This window comes from Thunnus albacares, chromosome 11 (assembly GCF_914725855.1).
Source record: "Thunnus albacares chromosome 11, fThuAlb1.1, whole genome shotgun sequence".
Classification (NCBI taxonomy): Eukaryota; Metazoa; Chordata; class Actinopteri; order Scombriformes; family Scombridae; genus Thunnus; species Thunnus albacares.
In genome coordinates, this window is record NC_058116.1 from 5,876,626 (window position 1) to 5,903,664 (window position 27,039).

Sequence of the window (27,039 nt, forward strand, 5' to 3'; positions counted from 1 at the left end):
CCATCCCGCCAGTGTAGCAGCGTGCCACTGCCAGCTGCAGCTCCAGTCAGGAGAGAATGTGCACCATGTTATCAAGCGCAGCAGTTCTTCAGCACATGGACGTCACGCACGAGGAGAAGGTAATTATAAATAGTCAGGAGTTTGAAATGATCTTTTATATTGCTGTCCTACATTATTATTATATCAGGTTACACTTAACTGTATCTGAATACTTGCATGTCCAAATACCAATCTGAAAAATGATTATCTGAATATTTTGATATTCAGGGCCAGGCCTTACTTACTCTATAGCTTAGCTTGATATATTTATAGAACGGCAATCATTTCCAATCTTATGTATTAACAGACCGTTACCCATTATTTCCCCTTTGTCAGGGACTGTGAACCGACCCCTCCTGCTGCTTAACGTTATATATTCCCTCTCATTATCTGGATATAAGATATGAAAGCAACGGCAAAAAAAGTAGCAGTAGTTTTATAATTCGGTGCTCTTTCAAATCTTTGCAGGCAAACAAGAGGAAATATATAACGTTAGGCAGCGTGGGGATGGTTCACAGCCAGAGGAGGGTCGATAAGGGGTGACGGTTAGTATTTTGCTCTTGTGAAACTTGCCATACTTGATTTATTAGATATATCAAATTATTTATTACTGCACTATTTACTATTTGTTACTGCAATTGCAATATGATTTGTAATATAAGAGGGAATGATAATTTTGGCTGTGGTTGTTCCACTGGATTATGAATTCTGTAACTGCCCTTTCTATTCTTGGTAAATAAACATTATGCAGACAAAACAGATGTAGTACATTCAATGAATCCAGTATATCCTGTTTCTCCATGAAGTTAAAAATGTTTATAAAGTGTCTTGATACAACTCTATTGAGTTCTGCCCATAATCTCTCAGTCCCTTGGTTGTGTGATAACTCAATGACTGTTCAATCCCCTTCATTCCAACATAAAACGAGCAACCTGTATATTTTTCATACTGTGATCACATTTGACCCTTAAGGGCAAACCAAAGTTCTTTACTCCTCCTAAAAACAATTAAAAGACACTTGAGGCTCTGTTGTTAAATAAGCACCATAAGTATATAATAGTCAACACAGCCATGAAAAACCATCCGCCACCGAACCAGCTTGTGGTGGATGTCAAATGCCTGTTGGGAGATATACACTACATTAAAGAAAAAATATACTTAAAACTCACCAAGTATATCAAAGTGTTGTTTATCTCAGTGGTGGAAGAAGTATTCAGGTCCTTTACTTAAGTAAAAGTACCAATACAGCAAGGTAAAAATAAAAGTAAAAATCCTGCATGAAAAATCCAACTTTAGTAAAAGTATTATGAGCTTGATGTAGTTAAAGACTGACTGGATTTTTGGTGAAATATTGGATCATATAATTTAATATAATTTATTGAAATGAAAGCATATGAGAAGATTAGAGGGAAAATCACTATTTGGTGGAGCTGTTAACAACTCATAGACATCTGAAATGTGACTCCGACTACACACTGCTTTTTGTAAGACGTCAAAAGTCAAAAAGGTTGGAAACCACTGGTTTCATCTTTAACAGTGTGTTGGATTTTAAAAGCTTGTTATATTATCCATTGTGACAAATCTTCATCTGAAAAGTGACTAAAGCTGTCAAATAAATGTAGAGGAGGATAGAGTACAATATTTCCCTCTGAAATGAGGTGGAGTGGAAGTATAAAGAAGCATTAAATGGAAATACTCAAGTAAAGTACAAGTAACTCAAAATTGGACTTAAGTTCAGTACTTCAGTAAATTAATTTATTCATTACTCAAGTTATTTTCCACCACTGGTTTCCCTCATAGATAATACAAAACAGTTACAAGTCACCTTACCATAATTCATTGGGGGCCTGAGCACTATAGACCCTTCAGTGTGTAGCATGATGATGTCTAAATGACCGCCCAATGGGATCCATTTGACGCAAGCTCTAGCTGAGCCGCCAATGCTGAACCCTTAAGCCACATGATCTCAGGTTTCCAAGTACGTATGCTTCACTTGCATTTGGAGTGTTCTGTAGTATATTAGTCGCAACGCTGTCCAGGTCTTGATTTGATAATGCATATCTTAATGGTTCAACTCCCAGAGTTTGTCTATGTCTGTATAGGGTTCTTTGACTGATTCCAAAGCATGATGCAATTCTCTGCCATGTCATACCAATGGACACACAGAGAGAAATCTGTTTGGCAGTTATGGTGTATCGGGGCTGACCTGGATGGCCAGTCAAGGTTGTTGGGGGTATCTAATTGTTGGTGACATCAGTGGATCAATGTCTGGCCTCATGTTCATGCAGCAAGTTGCCAAAACATCTACACAATGATTCTAGTAGGTTACTGACATGATAATCATCTCTGGACACAGCAAGAAATGCAGATAGAGTTCATGTATGATCCTGGAGCAGTCTATAAAGCCTATAAAGTTTGGACTTGAAAAACAAAAAGGATCAGACGGACATACATTGTGGTTGAAGTACTCAAAATTCAGCAAGAGCACATGCACATCCTAGTGTGGAGTCTTTCTGTTTCCTTCAGATGACAGGAAGGCCTTCCTTCTTAACTGTAATACTCGTATTCACCACTGAACTGTTATATTTCACAAAACTATACGTGAGCATTCCAGCTAGTATATGAGCACATTTTAGTAGTATGTGTGAAAGTGTTTCAGTAGTCTATGTAGAAGGTTTCACTAGTTTTTATGAGAGTTTTTCAGTTGTGTGAGTAAAAGTATTTCACTCGTATGTTTGTGAAGTTTTCAGTGTAGTATGTGGATGAATTTTGTTTCATATGTGTATGCGAGAGGAAAATTTTCCGCTGTGTATATGAGCACATTTTACTATTATGTGTGAAAGCTTTTCACTAGTTTATGTTAAAGGATTTCACAATACTATATGAGAGCATTTTAACTGTGTATATGAGCACAGTTAAATCATTTTGATAATCTGTTCAGTTGTAATGTTAGCTTGAAAGAGACGATACTGATTAGTGTGAAGGTATTTCTCCAAAGTCATATTGCACTGGTAGGAGAAATGTGGTCTACACAAAGATATAATTTCAACCCATTTTATGTTTTACATAAAATGTCATAAATGTGGAACTATATGGTAGGGGCTGGAGCTGAATCTGAAAACAGTATTCGGAAAAGCACTAATGGGTTTAATGGGTTATATAGTGGGTTTTTACGAATAGTTATTTTGTACAAATATTTTAAAAATGATTTGTTTTTGGGAAGAAAAAAACTCTCTGTGTCACAGGTGTATTAAGAGCTGCAGGTCTGTGTGTCTGGTAGAGCTGAGCTTTGGCTGAGTGGTCAGAGCCCTTGTCAGTGTTTGGGGGGACTGGGGTTTGAGACCCTATGTGGGAACCGTCCTTTGCTAGACTATTTGACTGTGATTTGCAGTGGTGAAATTTTCATCCTCTACAATGTGCAAATAATAGCCTATTGTCATTTTGGAGCCTAGCTAAGAAACCACTTCCAAATTTCTCAGTTGAAAGCCAGTATTGCAGATCCCGGTGAAATATAGTCTAAATATGAACTTTCAATTAACATCTTCAAATAGTTGGTGAAAATCTTTCAATTAGAACCTGTTTTGAACGTCTTTTCACCTGTGACCATAGCCATTTTTTAAAATGTTTCAACAGTAAAATGCTCACTGGGACAGCACGTTGAAGACGCCAAGCTTCCAGGCATCCTGACCATAACGGAGCAGACTACAAGAGTCGGCCAGGGGGTGGAGCACACCCAGAGTTGAGGGAAAAAAGACGACCCCAGGGACGTAGCTAATGAGTTCAAAGCCTGATTGAGATAAGTAACGGAAAGACAGCTGGCTGCTAGAAACTTGGTGGTGTGCTTTTTCTTGCATGGGCAGGGCCGTCCCTAGCACATCATAAACCTCTTCTTGTATTATTTTCCAAGTCCTGAAGTCATGGCTAGATATTTCACCGTGACATCAGAGCTCACCTGAGATTGATTTTTAATAAATTGATCCCTATTTTTAGAACAGGTTAGTTAGCTATTTTATTTTTTTAAGAAAATTGAAAGGAAAACTGAATATAGACCTATGGAATTACACTTGAAAATAGGGTCCAAAATTCTGAAAAATACTGAATGAAACATATTTACTCTACCCCGATGACATCACACCTGCACCATCTTTGTTTCAAGCCCGCAACACAGATCATATGTATTGGTGTATACAGCAGGTGTAGGAACCACAACACAAACGTCTATTTATATACACAATACACATTAAAGATGTCATATTGGTTTAGACTGAAGTCCAGCAGGATACATAATATACAATATGATCTACATTGTGTCATAAAGCCCAATATTACATTCTACAATGAAGTCCACATGCAGCTGGTCTATAGACACAAAAGACAGTTCTGGGGAACCTTAATGCTTGGAGGTGGAGGTTGTGATGGATGGTAGGTGTACAAACGGTCCTGTCTAACAGTCAACGTTGGTTCCTTTGAACCATGAAGACAGTCCTTCCTCAACTCCAACCAAGTAGTTTTAGTTAAGTAAACAAAAGAACAGCTGTCTCTCATGTCAAAGCCACATGGTTTGCTGACCCATCCATCCACCTGAACTCTTCCTCAAGTCACTTGTACAAACAAGCAGTGCTTTTATTTTTCTGGTGAAGACAGTCTCAGATCTCATCCAGTAGATTGTCTAGATTGAGATACAGGATGTTCTGTTTCATTGTTAGAGTTGTTTTCTTCACTTAGTGCCTGTTGAATACAGCATGAGAGTGTGGTGAAAAGACAGATCATCATTTAACCAAGTTCAGTTTTGAATGAATGAAATCCCATCTGTATCTGACCTCTCACATCCCAGTAGAACAGAGTTTTTCTGCACAATTAATGATGATAAAAGAAACATAAAGACACTGAAAACAAATTAATTATTTAAAAAGATTTGGTGAAGTGTAAAACTTGACTGTGGACCAGAAACCCTCTCAGATACTCCATGAAATGGTGGTTTGGTTTGATTTTTTCTCATCATTATCATTTTGCACTGATGATTTAACCAGAAAAGCTTCAGACCAACCTGGAACTGCCAGTCACCTCACATTGTCTGTGATAGAAGATTTAATACATATCACCAACCTCTAATATACAGCAGTGTTTGTGTATGTTGTCAATAAACAACCAACTGAAGCCAAACCTTAAGGTCAGTGGTGTTCCATCAATCCATTTCCAGGTTCCCTCTTCGTCTCTGTCAGTCAAACCAATCCAACTATGTACCTCAGTGAAGGTAGACAAGAATGTCTGTTTTCAGTAAAGAAGGGAAAAAAGTCATATTATTTATATTGTTGTTTGAACAACAATATGCAGTTTACATAGGATTACTCTGAACATATTCAATAAGAATCCATTTAACTATTATTATTATTGAAATATAATAATAATATAATCATTATCATCATATTTTTTTCTTGTTTGATAAATTTTAGATTCATTTAAAAAAACTTTTTTGAGGTGCCCTTTTGTTTTTTCAAAATCTCACTTGTACAGTCCTTCTTTAATCCTTTAATGCATTATGGGTTGTTGTGTCTTGTTATTTGTACAAATAGATAAACTAAAGAAAAAAAAACCAAAACAAAACAAAAAAAATATTGACAGCGCAAAGCTAAGTAGAAGCTAGTGGTGTAACAGAACGTAGTTGATCTGTGATCTGTATGAATCGCCTCCCACAGTTCAGCATGAATGTGAACTGTGGATAAACTGCAAAATGTAATGTCTCATTGGAGACAAAGTAAACAAACTGATGTAGCTACAAGTCATGGACAGACAGCGTGTCGATAACAGGATTTTGAAGAGCAACAACCAAACCAGCATCTAGTGGGTCCGTAGTGACATCTGCAGCTATGTTAACATGATGTTTAATGTGCTGCAGCTGAGCAGCTAATTAGTGATCTAGCTGCTCACTGACATTAACGGTGCACTTTTCCCTGGTGAATGTTTGTTTGGTGGCTCATTCAACAAGCTAAACTGCAAAACAAGACGTGTGCTCATGTTTGTAAGTTATCATCAAGTTTTGATGATGTGGACACAGGCTATTTTTTCATTCACTACCATGTTTAAAAGAAAAAGGTATCATGCCTCATATTGCATTTTAATTTAACAATTTCGTACTGAATATTTGATATATTTTAAGGTTTTATTTAAACATTGGAGAATGGAAAGCAAAGTTATATTTGTCTCCTTTTTCTTTTTTTCTCTTTTTCCGAAAAATGATCCGATCCGTGACTCAAAACCATGATACGATCTGAACTGTGAGTTTTGTGATCTGTTGCACCCCTGGTGGGAACTGATTCCCCCAGACTGACCTGTATTTGTCCTCATTTACAAGCACATTAATGTAGTGACTGCTAGTGTTAGCACTATTTGAATACTTATTAATAACTATTTTTATTTATAAAATTCATCTTTCTCAAGAAGGAAATCAGGGAATAAGAAATGTCATTAAATTGTGCATAAATTACTGTATACAGAATTCCTGTTGCCAGACATCATCATGTTTTTTCTTAAACTGATACACAGATCTGTACTGATTAAATACTTACAGTGTATGAGTGATTGCTTCTGGAGTTTGATTAAAACATAGTGAAAGGTTAAAAGAATGTTAGCTAGCTTGCTAAAGATGAAATGAAATACTTTGATTTTAAGGCAAATGTGCAAATTTAAGAATACCAGTAAAACATGCTACAGAGCAGCACAAGTTCATTCAAATCATTTGAATTATTGTTGTCAAGGTGTTGAACACCAATGATCCATAAAAATAAATAAATAAGTATTTTAGCTTTTTTCAAGGTACAGGAAGATTGCAATTAGGCACAGTTTCTTTGCAAACATTCAAACAAAAACACTCTGTACCTGTTCTTCAGTGCTGTCTATAACCACCAGATCTGCTCCTTTCTCTCTGCAGTCCTGTCTACCTCTTGACCAGGAACCAGACTCACTGGAGAGGAAATAACAGGAACATCTGAACATCCTCCATCCTGCAGGACAAGTTTTCTCTGTAACACACAACATTAGAAATTAGACAAGAATCAAGTCTGTCTGTTTCCAAAGTATGAGGGTTAAAACAACATAACATGTGACTAGAATTGACTTGTTGATATTCTACCAACTATGGAGCATTTCTGGTGCTGATTTTTAGCTGCAGTTCTTTGGTATGCATACAATTTTTGTGATTATTGCATCTTTCAAATTATTTTGATGACATCAGTTTTTATTTGAAGATAATGGAACAAACTGTTGATTTCAGCTCATACTCCATTCTCCAGTCTCCATGTCAGATTTTGAGGCGGGATACTAATACTGGATGACACCACAGAAATAAACACATATGGATTTATCAAAATCTCAAATCTCAAAATCTCCGCTCACTTTCTTTGACAGCTAGTTTGACTCACTGTTTGATCATGAGCTCAATACCAAGGTTTGGCCAGCAGATGCCTCCCTTTGAATGTATAAAATGCTTTGAAACCATTCTCAGTAGTTCTTCCAAAAAAGCTTTGTGTCTCCAATCACAACATGCTTTAAATACAAGGATCTCACAAAGCTCAGCTTTCACACCACCAGATGAAAGTAAAATTTGAATCAACAAAAATTCATGTAATACCACCACTACCATTACATTTGAGTCAGAGTCTTGCACCAGGTAGCTCAAAAAATCATCAATCCTTTAATCCTTTTATAAAACTTTAAATCAGCCTACAGTTAAACCAGTGATCTTTGTGCTATTAAGCAAACATCTGTTTATCCTAGTTAAGGCTAACCTGACTTGTTTTTTGGTCATGTGAAAGTAACAAATAAAGTGTTGTTAACTGAGTGTGTAGTCTGTTGATTATAGGTCAGGTTTTATGTTACATTAATAGGTCAAGTCAGGTGCAGGTCTCTAAAACTGGACTTGTGAGTGCTTTGTTTTGAATAAGACAATCAGAGATTGTCTGAAGTACTTCTGAGTAACATTGGACCAGTGGAAGAGAAAGCATCCTTCTTCAATAAAAGTATACACTAGATCAGTAATTCTTTGTTTTTAATTAAATAAAAATGTCAGGCTCCTCATTCACTTCAACTCATTTTGAGGACCAAGTCTAAATATAACACTTATGAAATATAAACAAACAATACAGCAATATTATTCTATGTAATATATTTTTCTGTGTCAAAGTTACTTGTTTTTTTGAGCCAATATAGCCAATTTTCAAATTATGAGTGTAGGCAGTATTTCTCACATTAGTGAATTGTAAATGTCCATCATTCAGTTGTTCATTGTCAAACGGGAGTGCTCACTTCATTGTGTGTTATGACTCGAACAAATTAATTTTACAACATTTTGGGCCCTATCTAAACCTGGTGCAAAGTGGTGCAAAGTGGCACCAAGCATGACGCAAGTGTCTTTGCTAGTTTAAGCACCCACATAGTTTAAATAGCACTACCACTTGTGCCCATCTCAGTGCCCATGGGCGTGTTGGTCTTAAAATGAGGTGTGGTCGGCGCATTGTTGGTGCATTGCTATACTGAGGCAACAGAAATCGATTTCGTTATTGAGCAACAAAAACCTGGTCTGAGGTCGATGATGCAGTATTTCACTGTTATTTTAAGGGCACATTATCAAGACAGTAATATGCCTACATAGGCAGGTGAACAACACGCATACACACACAGACACACAGCAGCGCACAAACATGCAAAGATTAAAGGATTATAATGTGAAAGATTATTATTGTGTACATTAACATATTTTTAAAAAATACATGTCATAATGTTTAGTCCTAATATTTATCAGAATTAATTAATTGCAGTAATGACAGACGAAATTGTCTAATTATTTGACCATATCGTGGCAATACACAGAGGTATTTAAACAAACCTGTCAGGTTGACGGTGTGTGTCAAGACCCAGTAAACGGATTTCAACAACGGATCAGACATGGATTTCCTGCTCATCAGTACATGAGGACATGAGGAACACATGGGGAAATAAATTAAGTGAAAACAATGATTAATCTAAAGAAGCCTGCCAGCAGCAGGATCAGCACCTGGGAGAGCTGATCAAGTCCTGACAACTGCGTATGATGATTTTTTACATGATTAAAATTAATGATTTGATTTTTGGACAATATTTAACAAATAATCTTTTACATTTGAGATTACAGTGATCAGGTTTCCATACTTTCAGCAATTAAAACCTTGTAGGGAGGCAGGGTCCAGGAGCAGGTGTGATCATAATGGATTGTGCGCTTTCACACATGAACATGAAACAATGAATGCACGTTACATATCGCTGATTATTAAAAAAAAAAAGCTCATAGAAAGACTGTGTGCTCTTTGAAATGCGGAAATGACGTCGTCAGCAGGCGATCACGTGCAATCCGAAAATGGCTGAGTGATACGTGTGGATTTTCATTCAGACCAGCGGAAAATTTGTTTCAAAACTCCGTGTGTGTAAAAAGCAAATTCACACATGTAAAACTGAGATCCACAAATGTTTTCTCGATTCACAAATAAAAACTGAGCTCACAAATGCCTGTTGAAAAGTTGTAAATGTTAGGAAGATATTCACTAATACTTTTCATTTATTTGCAAATTAATTTAATGTATTCACAGATTTTTTTATTTGTTGAATTTGTTTGTGTATTTGCAAATCCATTTTATATTTGCAAAACATTTGTGAGTTTACAAATCTTTTTTTGCATTTGTGGAAGGTGTGTATATTTACAGATTACACATTTACACACAGATTGGCGATCTGTTCACACAAATCATTATGAAACAAATCTATCTCCATACGCTTGGCGTTGCGGCCATTCTTCTGCTGTTAAACTAGCCAAAGTGAATTTGGACAGACCCTAAATACACTTGTACCATGCGCTTCAGAGCGTGCGCTTAGATCGTTAAAATAGGGTCCTGAGTGTTTTTGCATAGATTTAATGATATTTTTTTCACTTGACTTAAAGCAAACAATAACCACTTAGAGTAACTTACAATCACATTTTAATGCATTATAACAGTGATTATTGAGACATAATCATTTTATAATGCATTACAACTACGAGAATTATAATACACTATGATCACTATGAAAAAAAAAGGTCAGTGAGTGATCAGCAATTATGAAGTATTATGATACTTGGCCCTATAAGTCGTTATAGAATACATCATAACGTGTTATGATTATTCTTATAAAGCATTATGAATATTTATGAGTGCTTAGAACTATAATTATACAGTGCTATAAGCAGATTACACTGCATTACAAGTATGTTTATAATGTATTATAATCATGGGCGTCATTGCAAGTGTTACATTTTGCATTGTAACATGCTAAACTTACTGTAGCGTGTTACAAAAGTCACATTTAGCATGTTAGCATGATATTATTGGTCAGAATGCTAACATGCTAAATGTTGACGGTGTTAGGAATTTCCTGATGACAAAACATATTTTAAAATGTTTGAAGATGAGTAAATACAAGAACGAATCCACAAAGTTTTTTTACAGTTACAATCAACAAGTTACAACAAACTTGTTGATTGAAGATAATTGATATAATTAAAAGGAAAGATTCCCACATCATCTTCTATTTTCAGCATAGTGTTCTCTGTAGGTGCTCTTCTACAATGTGTGTGCAGTACTGTATAGCCACAGATGTCACTCACTGTGTACAGACAAACTCTGAAGCTTTTCCATCTCTTTAGTTATTTCAGTGAGGTTGTCAAGCAGCAGGTCTCTCTCTTCAGACACGGAAGAAATGTTGTTATTACTGTCCTGGAGAACCTCAGTCAGGTTGTTCATGATAACGGAGTCTGAAATAAATCAAAAGACATGTCACATTTATGTATATTTAGTCACTTATCTCATATACCATTTAAAAACTTTTAAAATGTACAGCTTCCAGTATTATTTTAAAGCAAATAGCTGCAGGAGTAGTGGAGCAGGTGGACCCAAATGCAGGACAAAACAGCCAGAATGAACTGAAAGAAGTCTCTTTAAGAAGGATTCAGGTGTGCAGGCACAGCAAAATGGAACAAAACAAAACCAGACTGAACAGAGCAGAGCTTTACAGAACAAAGGATCCAACAAGACTGAACTAACGAGGAGATGAGATGCAGATGGGCAGATGGGTGAGGGGAATGAGAAGTATCCAGGAGTAGCCAGCCCGGCCAGCGTAAGTCACTAGTGCGCTTGCTCTATGGGCTGCACAGGTGGCTTCATGCACCACTGAGCAGTGGTGAGGACAAGCCTCCTTGAACGCCCCTAGGGGGTCTTACCTCTTTCCTTTCCTCATGGAAAGCTTCATTAAAAGGCTCTTGTTGGTTTTGACCTAATTCAAAAGAATGTTGTAGTTCTCCTTTGACATCTACCAATTCTTCCTCTTTGGTTTCAGGTTGCTGATGGGACACCTTAGCTCTGTCCCTGGCTATCTGTAGTTGCTATCGTATGTCTCGTATGTACTTTTGGTCAGCTTCTCTAAATTTGGCATAGACTCCGACCTTAGCTTTCAGTTCTATTATTTCCTCTACTGCCCATTAAGGAGGATATCAGGCCTGTCAAGTCGATCTATTGTTGTGGCGAGCTCATGATTACATTCTCGGAGGGATTGTTCTAGCCTTTCGCTCTTTCCCTTTAACTCAGCTTTCCCTCCTTCTTCTGGAGGCTCACTAGCACCCTCATCTGGTGCATTACATTGAGCTTGCGGCTCAATGTGCGCTTCTGCTCTGGCTAAAGCCTGTTCAAGTTGCTGTCAAAGGGTTTTGTCCCCTTCCTGTAGTCGTGCAGCTTCTCTTTCAGCTGAGCTGCAAAGCCAGGCACCAACTGTTCAGTCATGTACCCCAACACTGATTCCAGGTTCTCAAAGAAGTCTCTTCAACTTTAGGATTCAGACGTGGCTGGACTCGCCATGTCTGATTTAGTATGACTAGGCTTATAGGTAGTTTGGTTAAGGCAGACATAGACTGTGCGATTTCTTCCGGAGATGGCCTATAATATATATATATATTCAAAAAAGTACAGTATGCGTTTTTCTGAAATAAATAAATAAATAATAAATAATCTGCTGGACTAATTTTTAAAAGTACATATTTGTGAAAACTTTATATAGTATTTGTGAGCCACATAAAAGCTTGTTATCTTTTATCCTTATAATCTTCCTTGACATAGTGGTTGAAAACAATTTTACTTTCCCTCCCTATAATGCAAAAAATGTTTTGGTGTGTCACGCCACTGTAAGGTCAAAAGTTTAACATCTAGCCAGCCCCCCCCCCCCTTTCAGTAAACTTTCAAAATGACCAGTCGTCAAAAGTCAGGAGCTCAGAAAAGGAGAGAAATGAAAAAGAGAAAATGATCAGAGGTGCAAAGGGACTTTATGGTGAGGTATTTGAAAAAAGATATTGAAGTGGAAAATGCACCTGCAACAAGTCCAGCCCCACCTGCATTAGGGGTGAAGGGTATTAACAGAAAGCTTAGCTTAAACATGTGGCAAACACAGCCACTAATAGCTACCACCTAGCTTTAACTTTAACATCCAATTATTAGCTTGTTTAAAATCTAACACAACATGTCCTGACAGAAGCAGCTGAGTCTGGAGATGGAAGTAGCTGCATCAGGGAGGAGGAGAGACCCAGCCTGAAGATAAGTGGAGTGGGAGAGGCTAGCTGTGCTGGAGAGGAAAGGGAAGGAGACACAGCAGCCGCCCTGGAGTCAGAGCAGCAGGCGGATGATGTGAGCACAAGTGAAATAGCATCAGAGACTAATTATAGTGATCCTTGGTTTATTCTTTATACTCTTCATTTAAATGAGTTGGGCAAAAATCTGGACAAATAGACATGGGGCTGCTTTGACCAGCATGATGAAGTGAAATAGAATGATAATTGTTCACATAGCACTGATGGTTAAAATTTATAATGATATGACCGAAAAAATAAAATCCGCATTTTGTGGATAGTAAAAGATCATTATGATAATTGCCAATTAATGGAAAGTAGAATTGAAAAGGCAATTTTATTGTTCCCAGTATTTCTTTTTGCATGTGAAAACAGCTGCATCTAAATAAAAAGAACTAAATGTAAATAATAATAATAATCAAAGAAAAGAAAACAAGATAATACAATCTACAGTATAGTAATGATGTTTTTAATTTTAGTTTTATTTATATGCGTTACAGTAGGATTTGTAACTGCAAATGTGGATAGTGTGTTGGTGATTGTGATTTTAAGTCAAACGGTGCATCATGTTGACCGTCTTATTTTCAATATCCAGAAATTCAACTTAAAGCCCTTATGTGTAGACTTTTATGCAGATATAGTATATTTCAAATGATGGCATACGCGGCTTTTTGTAGAAACATTAGACAGTCCGATGAAAATCATCCTGGGTAAGAGTATGAGTTGAGGTTATCTCCTAGAAAACACTGCATCATGTCAGGGAGAGTCCTGCTTTTAAATTGGACAAAAAGGGCGAATGTGAATGTGATTAGCCACGACTGTCACCAACCTCTGAAACCAACCTACCTATAATGTACATGATAGTTTATGATAATGGGTTCTTTCTACTCCCTCTGGCCATGAAAATACCAAGGTGAGTCAGCCTTGACTGCATTACCTTTTTCATGAAAATTGAGTCCTGCCTGCCTTGACCCACTCTGTCTTGACAAATTCTGAAGCCTCTGCTTTTTAGTCATTTCAATGAGGCAGGGCTTGACATTAACCTCTTGAGGCACTTGTCCATCAGACAAGTAAATTTACCTTTCAGTTGCACAAAAGTCACTTGTCAAGGTAAAAATGGCTATAATTTACTTTTTTCATTTTGTTTGCAAATGCAGAACGCAGAATTCAGATGAACAAACAGTTGACAGCAAACAGTGTCAACATATGAATAATTCAATTTATGAATTTTATTGAAGCCATTACTTCCCTCCTTGAAATGAAACAAGTGCACAAAAATTAGGTAAATAAATATCAACAATATTTATTTACCTAATTTTTAAATATTACCAATATTTATTTACAACAAATAAATAAATGGAGGCTTTATGGATGGATAGATGGACCGATCAGTCTTGATCTTAAAAACAAATCTGGATTCTCACACGGTGTATATGGTCCTGAATACAGATCAGTTTTTGAAATATAACAAAATAACAAAACTGACTTATGAAGAATTAATTTGCTCAAACCTAAAGACAACAGTTTGACTGATAGATGAATCAGTCTGATGAACAATGAATCAGCATTTTGTTGACTAATAACTGAAACTATCTGTTAGTTTTAGTGCTGTGTTTACAACAGTTACTGAGGTCAACAACCTTTTAATGGCTTAGGAAAACATGTTAATAGAGCTGTTGTGTGGTCTTAGTAACGTTACCTGTATTAAAGATCTGTGAGTCCTTTTATAGCAGGGTTTAATCTTGTGCTTTGACTTTTGTTTGTTAGGATGTCCTTTAGTTTGGATAACAGATTGTGTTTTTAAAAATATTTACCAGAACAGTCATTCATCTAGACCTTACTAGTTTTTTCTGCCTCCTGCTTTGAATGTGTTCATGTCTCTCCATCACCTGACGCCTGGGCTGCTTTTATGTGTTTCTCTTTCCTCCTTAAACTTTTTCTTTACATCTTGAAACAGTTGCACCTTCTTCCTTCTTGAATCAGTTCTTTACTTTCTCCTTGTTTTTCTTTCAACACCTTTAACTTTACATCCTGCTTCCTCACTTCTGTCTCCTCTCTCCTGATTCCTTCACTCACTCTGGAAATATAAAAAACTTCCTTTCAAAAATCTGACAGAGCATGAAGCACAACTTTAACTGGTGTGGTGTTAATTACGGCAATTGTGGACAAACTACACACGGTGGGAATGCGTCAGCAATGTCAATTTAAAAAACTTCTGTTTCATTGAAAAGCTTTTCTAACTTCTTTGTTGTCTTTTGTCTGACATTATTATTTGATGCTGCACATGTTAATGTCATATATGATCTTCTGAACTCTGATTCATTCGTCTGTCTCATGAAAGCGGCTCCAGTCTGCCTGCTAGCTTCAACGCGGAGGGTTCGTTTGTTTTGAACACCTGCGTAGCAGGAGCTCATGGTGCTTTGTTGGTCAATGTTAACAGTAACAAGCTGCACTAGGAAGCCAGTCTGAGCTAACAGTTGTAAAGTCATTAAAGTTTGCGTAAATGCTATTTCTGAATTTGAGAGGTGGCTAAACGGCATTTACGTGCATTTAGCTGCTAGTATACGTTACATTTGTTTATATTTGTTTCTTTCGGGAGGTGCGGGGGAAAAGGCAATGGTAGTGAAAACACTGCACATAACGTGAAGACACATTTTTTAAATGACTTTAACTTGTCCAGTGGAGCAACTAAATTTCTCTTCCACTCAACCCACTTGTCCTGGACAAGCCTGTCGAAACAGAAAATACCTTATAAATTCATATCATGTAATATTACACAATATCAACACAAGTCAAATTGTTTCCTAATTTTGCCCCATGACGACAGCTGACGCTCATGATTTTAAATCAGTCTATTAAATATCTCTCTCTCTATCTCTGGTGCAACTCTGACACACAGTTGGTCATTTTCTATTATCACCACAGTACTATGGAGCATTCAGTCATTCATTAGTTTGCCAACAAACATTTATGGCAATATGTACAATGATAAAACAATGACAAAATACAAATTGTACAATCGCTCAATTCACATCTTGGAGAGAAAAGAATTGTTCCTTCTCTCTAAGATGTGAATTGTTGTTAAAATATTTGAAAAAAGTCACATTCCCCAGGAAAATCTTTTTATCTCATCTATTTAAAAATGTGTATATTGTAGTCAATGTTGTATTTTTATGACACTTTAACAAATTTAAACAGCAATTAAGACCAACGCAAACCAGAACAAAGTCAGGACATCATCTTTCAGAGTAGAATAATCAGCTCCTATAATCATGAGTTCAGTCTGACTTAAACTTCTGAATGTTAACCAGACTCACAGTAGACGCCGAGGCCGATGAGTCCAGCCAGCAGGAAAACACTCAGCAGCCCCAGAAAGACAAGAACAGCTCCATGAAATCTCCTCTCTGAAGTCTTCGGACCTGAACAGAGAAAAGACCAGTGAATCCAATCAATCATACAATTAAAACATACTATTCACAGCTCAGTCTGTCAGCCTCTCTGTCTGACTGAATATTCTTACCTGTCTGAATTGTTGAATGTTTGGTATCAACATATTTCATATCTTCAGTATTGGCGTAGATTTCTTCCATTGTTGAAAAGGACAGCTGTGTAGCACTGGCTGCTGTACATGTACTGTAGAAGATGACACTGTGTCTCCGTCACAGTTTTTGGCTGGACCAGCCAAGGACCAGCCCTATATAACCACGGTTGTCTGTGAGTGAGTGAGTGATGAAGTAACACCATTGGTTGGCCGACTGAGTGTTGGAATTTCCTCATTGGCCGATGATGGAAGTAATGTTTTCACATCACAAACAATGAACAATGAAACAGCATTAAAACACGAGTCTTGCAGGTAAAACGTGAGACTCGTAACTGTTATTATATGGTGGAAGCCTTTTAAAAACAAGCTAATCTACAAAATACAACAACACAGTCAGTCAAGATAAAGTTTTATACAGTAAGAACAATTATAATTATTACAACAATACATTAACATTAGAAAGCTATATGCAGTGCAATACTCTACTGTATAATACCCAATGAAACAAATAAATCATGCAAACATAGCCTGTTAATATTTACAAAAATGGGGTTGACATCAGGACATTGTAATGGAGACAGACATTGATATGACAAACAACAGTCTAATTTGTGGTGACATGACTTGTCAGCACCTCATCTTGACTCCTTATATCAACTTGTCATCTTCAGCCACAGACACAACAGGAACTTTGGTCAGACCACTATCTGCACAAACACACACACACATGCACAGACACACGTCTGTCAACCGCAAGGCCAAAAGCCAAAACTTTCTACACACTGAGGGAGAGATCGCTGCAGATGTTTTAAATGAATCACTTCCTTTTAAATGTTACATTACATGGTTATATTTTATTCTATTCTATATTTCAAAAATGATATTACAAGAATATTATACAGATATGTTTGATACTTTCTTTTCCAGCATATTCATTTACCCATTAAAGTATGTCTTAGTGGTTCTAGGTGAGTGTATTTTCACATTTTTGAGTTTTGTGTGCTGATAATCAGAAGAAATACTGTGAGATAAAGGTATGGAGGAAGAATCTATTTCATACAGTCACTTCAGTAAAGATTTCTTCCAGGGCTTGAGATGTGGGAGTACTGTTCCAGGATATTTTGTTGTAATGTGGTTGCTGTTTTCTGCACTTGCTGCCCCAGCAAGTGCTGAATTTGAGGTTTAGATCAAACCACAAGTTGAACTCCCTGCACGTTCTATCTTTCATTTACAGATTTTTCTCTCTTCTTTGTTCCCTTTTTTACTTATATGTATAGTTAGTTTTGGAGGAACCAGCTTCAGTTGAGATTTTTAAATTCAGTAGTGCATTGTGGTAACTTTAATATAGTTTGGAGAAGTCAGCTTAGTTTTCTGTTTATGAACAGTTGTTTTCAGCCCATGACAACACACACAAACACTCAGACACACACCTGCTAAAATTGTTCCTGCAGTTATTTTTCCCAGTAAAAAGGAAGTTAATATCCACCTGTTTGTTATTGTTCTGTTATATGTTTTAATTGTGACCTGCCGAAGGGACTGTAGATGAAAACCTCTGGTACAGTACAACAAATAAAAACATTTATGTTTGACACTGTACATGGTCCCAATAAATAAATAAGATACGAGAACACTGATTAATAAAAGCCATTTGCACAATTATCTAACTATAAAGGAAGGAATCTTTGTCTGTATCTATGTGTGTCTCGACAACCATTCATCCAATCAACTTCACACTTGGCAGGTGTATTGCTGAGGTTGTTTGGATGAGTGGTTCTCTAGAAATATATAAATATACCTCATAAACAACATTGCCTCTGCTTCTTCTTCTGCACGTGGAGTCAAGGAGTGGAAATACAGACAGTGCTACTCTGCCATTGCAACCCACATTGTGGTCGGAGGTGGGATTACATCTGTAGTGATAATAACTTGAAAAAGTTGAGACTTAAGATCTACTATTGAACTGTGTACTGTGCATGAAACTTGGCATGTACATTGAAGACTTAGTGCTGGATGTCTCAGATACGTTTTGAATGGGCACTACAGTTCATCTGACTAAAAAGCAAGGAATCTGTCTGTCTGTATGTATGTCTTTCACATATCTCGAGAACTGTTCAATCGAATTCACACTTGGCAGGTGTATTGCTGGGGATCCAAGGACATGCAGTGTTGAATTTGGTGCAATTTGGACATGTGACATATTTAATATTAATAAACTTTGAAGAAAGTTTGCTGAGGGGGACAAAGGCATGTGCCCTGCTCAGTCAAACTGCCTGAGAGAGAAGAACAAGCACACACACAAGAAAAAAACAGAAGCAGAGGCAGCAAAACTAGCCAATAGGAGCACAGACACGTTTCATTGGCAGCAGAATTAAGCTGCCTCTACAGTTCAGCCTCAGTATAGTCTCATTGAAGTTTCTGTCTGGATTTAAACCATTTAAGGTATTAATTCCTTATCATTTTAATTGATACATTTGTCACTTGATACATATACATGTGTTTCTAGAGAAATAATAAACAATCGGCTCATTCCCAACTGGCATGTTTTGAGGGGGCACTGCATTAGTAGTTTATATTTTAAAAGTATTTTTATACAAAAGTTTTATTTCAAAACTCATTCTATGTCAATGCTAAGGATTTCCTCACAGATCGACAGCATCGAAGCATCACACGAAAGATCGTTCCAGTTGTCTGTAGTTGTCACCAAAGCTCTGATTGTCGCACAGTCTTCTTCTCCCCATTTCGGATCTCAATCTCCTTTATCAGGCTGCTTCATCGCCCAGTAGTTAACGAGAATGAGAATCATGACTGTCAATCTTAACACAGTCATTAACACAGCTTCTGTAGTTTTTGGTTATGTGCCAACACACTGTGATTATTTTGAGACAATATAGGTTTGTAAAACTTTGTAACCTTCCATGCTGACACCCAGTGTTGTCCTGTGGACAATAACACAGCAGGAAAAAAGTCAAACACAAGAGGGAGAACTTACTTACCAACTAACTTAAACAAACCAAAACAAAAGAAAAAAAACAAAACATTAACAACAACAACAATATAACAAACAAATAAACAAAACAAAGCATAATGTTTGGCTTAGATTATCTTATTGTAGTATGCATGTGTGTAGGTAGGTGTGTGTGTATGTGTGTTTGTGTGAGTGGGTGGGTTTTCTGTGTGAAAGATAAAAAGGGGGAAGAGAACAAAAAGGAGGAGACAGTATTAACCAAAGGAAGACCGAAAGAGAAAAATAAAGAAAATAACACAGCTACAATCTTAGAGGGCAGGCAGGTCAGGTCAGAATATTTGATGTATTTATGTATTTTTATTTATTTTCCCTTCCTTTGTCTCCTTTCTTTTCAATTTTGTTTATTTGCTTGTTTTATTCTTTTTTTATTCTTAATTTTTTTGCTCTTTTCCGCTTCTCCTCCTCCCTGCTTTCTTTGTCTTTAGGCTGCCACCACTCCTGTAAGAGGTGGCTGGCCTGTTGTAGGTCAGATCCCCTTTAGAACAGCCCCACATCTACAGGAGGGGTCTGTTTAACTGGGTCTGAGGAGCAACTTTCTACTTGGAGAAGGGCTTAGTGGGGATCAGGTCCTCTGACTCCAAGCTGTCCCAAACCAGTCCAGTCCCCCAAGCTTTCTCTTTTGGAATTTGTGCATAAAGCAATCGGGAGGGTTAGGAGGCTAAACACTGATGGATGAGAAAAAAAACACATGAGAAACCTAAATAAAGAGCAGCAAAGGAGGGAACCCTCTTCCAGTACATACATGTCTTATGTACAGTACAGGGTAGACAGTCAACATTATCAGCACACACACACACACACACACGCAGAGTACCTGTTCTTCATAATTGTCTATGACCACCAGATCTGTTCCTCTGGCTCTGCAGTCTTTTCTGCCTTTTTCCCAAGAACCAGATTTAGTGGAGATGAGATAACAAGTAAAACTGAACATACGTCATCCTGCGGGACAAGTTTTCTCTGTAAAACATGTCAAACAAGAGACATTAAAGAGTATACACAGCTTATGTCCTTCTCTTTGTCAATATCTGGTTTCCCCTAATGTGCATAATTTATACAATGGAGGATGAATCCAAACAGCCTTAACCAAGAGCAGGATAAAATTGTGTCATCAAACCCAGACTAATGCTTCATCTAATGATTCCTCACAGTCTACAAGTCCAATACTAGGACAAATTAGTAGTTACTTATTATTTCACATGACACCCATCAGAACAAGGAAGGCAGTATAAAAATAGTCTTAAGCAAAAATAGTGCAAAGACGCTGCATTATGATGTGTCTCCACTTCCTACTTCTATGCAAAAGTGAAGCCAAAATATCTCCTTTCAGGGAGCTGCCATCTTGCTTGTGTGAAGTCATTTGGAGCTCGAGTCTGTGTAGTAGAGTCAGGAGCAAGCATGGATGTATTATAAGAGCTACCGCACCAAAAATGGCACCCTTCCATGTTGTGCAGCCCACTGAATATAGACTTTACATTGTGACGATGTCACCGATTTTTATATGGCTTTCCTTGGCTCAAGTAAATTTTTACAAATGAAAAACCTCCATGGATCAAAAATTCATAATAGAAAGATACATAATTGACCTTGTTTGCAGTTCAAAGTGTCCTGTTAACAGTCTTACAGTTGCCTCTTTTACAATGGTGGTCTATGGGGAAAATACGTTTTAGGCTGCAGGGGATTTTTTTTTTTGCTGCAATACCACAAGTGACCACTCAGTGTCAAATCGCTAAACACAAGGTTTCAAAACGGCAGTCCACAAACCAATCGGTGACGTCATGATGACTACATCCATATTTTTTTACCATCTATGGTTGGGAGGCGAGATGACAGCCCGTGGGACACGCCCACTCAGCTGTTCCACTGCCTGACAGAGGTTTGAGTGTGGCTGTCACAACCCCTTTTTATATAGTCAAATAACTAATTAAAAACAAACTTATCAGAAAAATGAGCACTTGGACAAACATCAGCGTTTATGTGCATTCACTTTTACGTCAGCTTGAAGGAGTGATATTAATGATTATTTTATGTGGTACTTTGTGCAAAACATCAGCATTAAATATGATATCAGCTGCATGTGTGTGAATGTTAAAAGTGTCCAGGCTAAGATCTTTTGTATATTTGGTTGAGAAGTAAAACTTTTCTAAAAGTCTACTGTAAATGTAATTAGTTTATTTATTAACATTAAAATCCCTCTCCAATCAAAAATGTGTTTTGCTTATTGTTGCTTCATTTGGATGTTTGTGCTTCTCACCTTAAATCTGAGTTAAAGGTGAGAAACCTGCCAGCATGATCTGTGACATCACAAGTAGTTTAGAAGCCAATCCTGGTCAAGTGTGCAGGTACCCGAGAGTGATGTGGAAACTTTTGTTTCAAGATCATTTTAGTGGCAATTTTCAGGGTTGAACAAAGTTGATTACGTGTGACACACATAACCTTTTGGGTAACACTTCTTTGACACCAATGTCTATAATGCATTATAAACATATTTATAATGCATTATACTCTGCTTATAGCACTGTATAATTATAGTTATAAGTACTCATAAATATTCATAATGCTTTATAACAATAATCATAACACATAAAAAATAAGGTTAAGTATCATAATACTTCATATCTGGTCACATGCTGACATTTTTTTGCAAGGGTCATAGTGTTTTAAATTCTCATAGTTGGAATACATTATAATCATTTTGTAATGCATTATAATGTGATTATAAGCTACTCTAACTGGTCACTGAGTGCTTTAAGTGGAGTAATGAAATTCCTGAGGAATAGGTAGATATAATACATTACAAGCTGGTTATAAGTCACTATAGGTGGTTGTTTGCTCTAAGTAAAGTGATTTTGGCACATTTTGCATTGTAACATGCTAAACTTACTGTAGCGTGTTACTAACGCATGGGTCTCAATCTCGGGCTGATATTTTGTGGCCCCCACCGTGATATGAAAGTTTAATGTTAGTGCGGCCCGCGAGTTTTATATGAATGGCACTTTACTGTGTTGTGTGTGGAAGGTCCCTTTATTTCACGAGCTGGAGCTGAACGAACCTGCCAATCACAGGAGTATATGGCTGTTTCACAACAACTATGCTATTTATACAGGAAGAATGTGCGCTGAGAATGTGAATAACCTCACGCTAGATTATGTCGTTATTTTTGCTACACAGCTCTCAGTAAAATTCAAAGGTGAATTATTAAACCTTATTAAAGCATCATTCTGTTTATTTCAGCATCATCTCTCTGTTAACGATCACTTCATTTTGTTTTGAAGCACTTTGTAAAGTCCGTTTCAACACGAGCTCTATCAATAAATCATTTATCATTCTTCTGATGTTTAATAATGATGACTGACACTTTACAGTGGTGATGGTTTGCAGAAAAATGTGATGAATTAGGGGTAAAGTCGTTTCAAATATCCACAGCAGCCTGTGCGTAATTCTCACTGAGGTCTGATGAGCGGAACGGACACAACTGTTGACGTACAAACGGAGGTATAAAGACCTTTACATCCATTTTTGGCTCACTGTGACAGCAAATGAGGCTCGTGCATGTGATTCCACAGTGTGTGACATTAAAAAAACAGAACCAGGTGTATCTGCGTCTTTATAAGTCTGGCAGATAATAATGTATGTGCATATTTCTGTCACATAATGCCACGTTGTGAAGTGAATTAAAAGTTAATACATACGTTTTCATGAACACACTGTTTATCCGTCAGAGATCATAAATACAGAGTGTAACAAAACACCGTACAGCTGATGCTGCTGTGCCACACGTCATATTTGATTTGACAACACCGCTAGCTTCGCAACGCCCGCTGCATCCATGGAGTTATTATAGGAAATAAAAGCCAATAAATAACACCTCCATGGCTGGTTTGCAGCCATAGAGGTGCAAACCATGGGATAATGGTGTCCCACTGTCCCGGCTTCATGTTCTCCACGTTTGCTCTGCAACGATGTGACATTCATGGACAAATTATTCGAAAAAATCTTTTGGGTGAATGGAATGTACTGAATCATTTGCGGAAAGAGATTTATTCCTCAAAACATTTTACTCCATAGTAAATGCCTTGCATAATAAACATTACATTACAAAGATATTTCTTTATGATGCCATTTGTTTCACTTGTTTCTATGACGACGTTTACAACAACAAAAGCACGGCGGGTAATGAACAACCCGGTAGTAGTCGCCTTTTTTGCGCCTGCTATCCTAGCCTGCGCCTGCTAAGCTTTTTATGTGGAATACCTGATGCGGCCCAGCCTCACCCAGACTCTGCCTCCAGCGACCCCCAGGTAATTTGAATTTGAGACCCCTGATCTACATTGTGTCATAAAGCCCAATATTACATTCTACAATTAAGTCCACATGCAGCTGGTCTATAGACACAAAAGACAGTTCTGGGGAACCTTAATGCTTGGAGGTGGAGGTTGTGATGGATGGTAGGTGTACAAACGGTCCTGTCTAACAGTCAACGTTGGTTACTTTGAACCATGAAGACAATCCTTCCTCAACTCCAACCAAGTAGTTTTAGTTAAGTAAACAAAAGAACAGCTGTCTCTCATGTCAAAGCCACATGGTTTGCTGACCCACCTGTCCACCTGAACTCTTCCTCAAGTCACTTGTACAAACAACCAGTGCTTTTATTTTTCTGGTGAAGACAGTCTCAGATCTCATCCAGTAGATTGTCTAGATTGAGATACAGGATGTTCTGTTTCATTGTTAGAATTGTTTTCTTCACTTAGTGCCTGTTGAATACAACATGAGAGTGTGGTGAAAAGACAGATCATCTTTTAACCAAGTCCAGTTTTGAATGAATGAAATCCCCATCTGTAGCTGACCTCTCACATCCCAGTAGAACAGAGTTTTTCTGCACAATTAATGATGATAAAAGAAACATAAAGACACTGAAAACAAAATAATTATTTAAAAAGATTTTAATTGTTTTCATAATTGCATAAAAAGCCACAACCAGTATCAGCTACCAGCATTACAAAGGACATCATGACAAATGTCTGACTCCAGTACAGTGCTCATATGTTGTAATTGACTGACTTTATATTGACTCATCTGTTGAATAGTTTTGGTTTACATTTCATCTAAAATATTTTGATAATTCTCTCACAACAGCAAGTGTTTCCTGAGTGAAACCACTAATTATCAAGTAAAATTCACAAACACTGATGGCCTCTGCTAAAGAGATCTGTCAGCTGCTGAACAGACTTCATTTAAAAATTATTTTCAGGAAAGTGTCATTAGATGATATAGTAAGACATAATTACACAAAATCTATATTACATTGTTTAATTATGATATAAGGGATGTCATAAGAAATGGTCTCAATCAGGTTTTTTGCAACTTTCAACTATCATGAAATCTTTAGCTAAGACATTAATCAAAATAAAGGTTTTTATGAATCTGTTGCATTTTGCAGAGGTTTGGTTTTGTTTTATCTGTCTGCTTCTTTTAGTTGTTTGAAACATTGGAAATTGGTTAATGAAGCTCTTCTGGCAAAAGCTGTAAACATCTAATTTATAGAAATCTCTTTAAAAAGGCAGAGCAGAAGCAAAAGGTCATCAGCACAGCAGAGAAAAGTTTTAAATTCACACACATACAAACTGATTTGCCTTTTGCAAAATCATAGTTTGCTTTGAAAAAGCATTTTTACATATTATACACCAGCATTTTTCTCACAGATCCACCACAGAGAAGCATCACATGACAGATCATTCCAGTTGTATTCAGTATTCTTGCCAGATATGATATGTGCACAGTCCTCTTCACCGACCTTCGGAACTCCATTTCCATTATCAGGCTGATTTGACCTCCAGTAACTACAGGTCAGTGAACAAGAGAATCGTGACACTTAATCTCTGACATGAACACAGTCCTTCACACAAATAATATTTCTTCACAAACATCACAGAATGGAATTTCTTCTATCTTGCATAATGTGCCTTAGTATAGTTTTGAGCGATAGAGTAGCAAATTGAACGGGGCTGCAGGTTCACCGTAGTATTTTTCCTAAATGTAAATTTGCAGTCATCAAATAGCAACAAAGGAGCCTCTTGTATAAATAAAGACCCCCATAGTGTTCTGGTCATCAGTTACAGTACTGTACAGTTGGTGAAGTGTGAAACTTGACTGTGGACCAGAAACCTTCGCAGATGCACCATGAAATGGTAGTTTGGTTTGATTTTTTTCTCATCATTATCATTTTGCACTGATGATTTAACCAGAAAAGCTTCAGATCAACCTGGAACTGCCAGTCACCTCACATTGTCTGTGATAGAAGATCTAATACATATCACCAACCTCTAATATACAGCAGTGTTTGTGTATGTTGTCAATAAACAACCAACTGAAGCCAAACCTTAAAGTCAGTGGTGTTCCATCAATCCATTTCCAGGTTCCTTCTTCGTCTCTGTCAGTCAAACCAATCCAAATCATAGTTTCTACCTCAGTGAAGGTAGACAAGAATGTCTGTTTTCAATAAAGAAGGGAAAAAAGTCATATTATTTATATTGTTGTTTGAACAACAATATGTAGTTTACATAGGATTACTCTGAACATAATTGATAATAATGAATTTAACTATTTTTATTATTATTATTGTTATTGAAATATACTAGTAATAAAATCATATTTTTTTCTTCTTTAATAAACTTAAATTTTAGATTTTATTGAAAAACTTTTTTGACGTGCCCTTTTGTTTTGTTTTGTTTTTAGAATCTCATCTGCACAGTCCTTCTTTACTCCTTTAATGTCAGACATCATCATGTTTTTTCTTAAACTGATACACAGATCTGTACTCATTAAATACTTACAGTGTATGAGTGACTGCTCTTGGAGTTTGATTAAAACATAGTGAAAGGTTAAAAGAATGTTAGCTAACTTGCTAAAGATGAAATGAAATACTTTGATTTTAAGGCAAATGTGCAAACTTAAGAATACCAGCAAAACATGCTACAGAGCAGCACAAGTTCATTCAAATCATTTGAATTATTGTTGTCAAGGTGTTGAACACCAATGATCCATAAAAATAAATAAATTAATTAATTAATAAGTAAGTGTTTTAGCTTTCTAGGTACAGGAAGATTGTAATTAGGTACAGTTTCTTTGCAAACATTCAAAAAAACACTCTGTACCTGTTCTTCAGTGCTGTCTATAACCACCAGATCTGCTCCTTTCTCTCTGCAGTCCTGACTGCTTCTTGACCAGGAAGCACGCCTACTTGAGAGGAAATAACAGGAAGATCTGAACATCCTCCATCCTGCAGGACAAGTTCTGTCTGTAACACACAACATTAGAAATTAGACAAGAATCAAGTCTGTCTGTTTCCAAAGTATGAGGGTTAAAACAACATAACATGTGACTAGAGTTGACTTGTTGATATTCTACCAACTATGGAGCATTTCTGGTGCTGATTTTTAGCTGCAGTTCTGTGGTATGAATACAATTTTTGTGATTATTGCATCTTTCAAATTATTTTGATGACATCAGTTTTTATTTGAAGATAATGGATTAAACTGTTGATTTCAGCTCATTCTTTCTGTGTCTCCATGTCAGATTTTGAGGCGGGATACTAACACTGGATGACACCACAGAAATAAACACATATGGGTTTATCAAAATCTCAAAAATAACTGCGCTCACTTTCTCTGACAGCTAGTTTGACTCACTGTTGGATCATGAGCTCAATACCAAGGTTTGGCCAGCAGATGCCTCCCTTTGAATGTATAAAATGCTTTGAAACCA

General features: G+C 36.9%; 1 protein-coding gene and 1 long non-coding RNA gene across 2 annotated transcripts in view; one reads left to right on the forward strand and one right to left on the reverse strand.

Annotated features, from left to right (window-relative positions):
* The window catches only part of LOC122992667 (CD209 antigen-like protein B), a 145,644-nt gene that overhangs the window by 17,569 nt on the left and 101,036 nt on the right, over window positions 1–27,039 (reverse strand). Inside the window, exon 8 of the mRNA XM_044366537.1 lies at window positions 16,030–16,131. Within this exon, the coding sequence (XP_044222472.1) occupies window positions 16,030–16,131 (102 nt within the window). The remainder of the gene's footprint in view (window positions 1–16,029; window positions 16,132–27,039) is intronic.
* LOC122992676 lies at window positions 5,202–25,763 on the forward strand. Its single transcript, XR_006406100.1, has 3 exons — window positions 5,202–5,279; window positions 9,940–9,942; window positions 25,734–25,763. It is a non-coding gene; the product is annotated as an uncharacterized LOC122992676 (long non-coding RNA).